Source organism: Bidens hawaiensis, unplaced genomic scaffold (assembly GCF_021521415.1).
Source record: "Bidens hawaiensis isolate Kalapana, Puna unplaced genomic scaffold, B.hawaiensis_p1.1 tig00055907_1, whole genome shotgun sequence".
Classification (NCBI taxonomy): Eukaryota; Viridiplantae; Streptophyta; class Magnoliopsida; order Asterales; family Asteraceae; genus Bidens; species Bidens hawaiensis.
Window position 1 is genome coordinate 41,114 of NW_027500075.1, and position 1,627 is coordinate 42,740.

General features: G+C 40.6%; 1 protein-coding gene across 1 annotated transcript; it reads right to left on the reverse strand.

Annotated features, from left to right (window-relative positions):
• Positions 1-714: 714 nt before the first annotated feature.
• LOC143601217 (uncharacterized) lies at positions 715-1,290 on the reverse strand. Its single transcript, XM_077078685.1, has one exon. The coding sequence runs from the start codon at positions 1,288-1,290 to the stop codon at positions 715-717; it is 576 nt and encodes a 191-aa protein (XP_076934800.1).
• Positions 1,291-1,627: the final 337 nt, after the last annotated feature.

Consider the following 1,627-nt stretch of genomic DNA (forward strand, 5'->3'; position numbering starts at 1 on the left):
TCATCATATACAAACTAGTAAAACAATCCTATAAGCAATTATTATAGCAACCAGCAAACTAATCATTCTTATCGACATAAACCGAAACCGACTGAATGCATAGCAATACTAAACATCAATACTCATAGATTAATCAAAGACAGTTACAAATCATTCGTTCTAAATATATGAGAAATACTGAAAGTTACAAACTTTACACCCCCGAGTATGATTCGGAGAGATTAGCCGAGCCTCGAGATCGTAAAATCTTCAATTCTGGTGGAATAGAACATATATATGATCTTTGGACGAATCGGTAGGATGGAATTGGTCTCTTTTGCTTTCAAAGCTGCTCTGGAAAGTAATCGATATGAGAAGGGTCGCCAAAAACGTATTTTAACCAAAACCCTAACTTCCCTATTTTTCCCACCTATCGGGGTACGCGATGGGGTCTTCTGGGGTCCATCGCGTACCGCGATGGACCATGGTAGACTGATATATTATTTTAATCCCATGGGGTCTTCAACCTCTCCCATCGCGTTCGGCGATGGGAGTCTTCATCAGCAGCCATTAATCTTTTGCATTGTTTTGTGTGTTGGACATCCCGGGTTTTCATTTCATGCTCATGCATGTCCAAAATAGCTGCTTTAAATACCTGTGACCTGAAATATAACACACGCGTTTGAAGTACCAAAGTTCGTATAATAAATGACTCAAACAAGTAAATAAACAAACTTAAACATATACAAATTGACCGACCATCAATGTGCCTTTGTCTAGAACCCCTTTGATGTTATAAGGTCCTTCCCAAGTTGGAGCTAACTTTCCTGGTGGTTCTTGACATGAGGCTTCATTGTTGCGGAACAAATAATCTCCCGCCTGAAATTGACATATCTTGACACATGAATCATAGTACTTCTGGAATTGGCGTTTGTAATTACTTTCTCGTATGAGCTCCCATTCACGTCTTTCCTCCAGCAAGTCTAGATTGAGGCATAGCTCTGTGTCATTATCAGTGATGGAAAGTATTCTTGCGGATGGAATCCCAATCTCTTCGGGAATCATTGCTTCAGATAGGCTAAATGGAGTTTCAGAATTACTTGTCTTTTTCTGAGTTCTATAAGCCCAAAGTACATGAGGTAGTTCGTCAACCCAACCAGTATGCTTGGTACCAAGCCTGGATTTAATTCCATCTTTTAAGCTCCTATTGGTTCTTTCCACTTGACCATTGGCTTGCGTATGAGCCACAGAAGGGAACGCTTGACCATTGGCTTGCGGATGAGCCAATACCAACACGAATTTCTCCAACATGGAATAGCGGGTTTCAGCATCTGCCAATGTTCAACTGACGTAATAGATTGGCGTTTGGACAGTTTTCTTATCAGTTAATAACACTGCCCCAATTGCTATATCTGATGCAGATAGATATAGGGTTAACGGTTGTCCGGCTTGGGATGCGGACAATGTTGGCAATTCCATCAAACATTTCTTAACCTCTACAAACATTTGTTCAGCTTCCGCAGTTCACTTGAAATGAGCATTCTTTAAATAGTTGTGGAGCGTTGAAACAAATGGAAACGATTTGGATGCACGGTTGGCCAAAAATCTGCTCAAAGCTACCATCCTACCATTCAGGTTTGTACTTCCT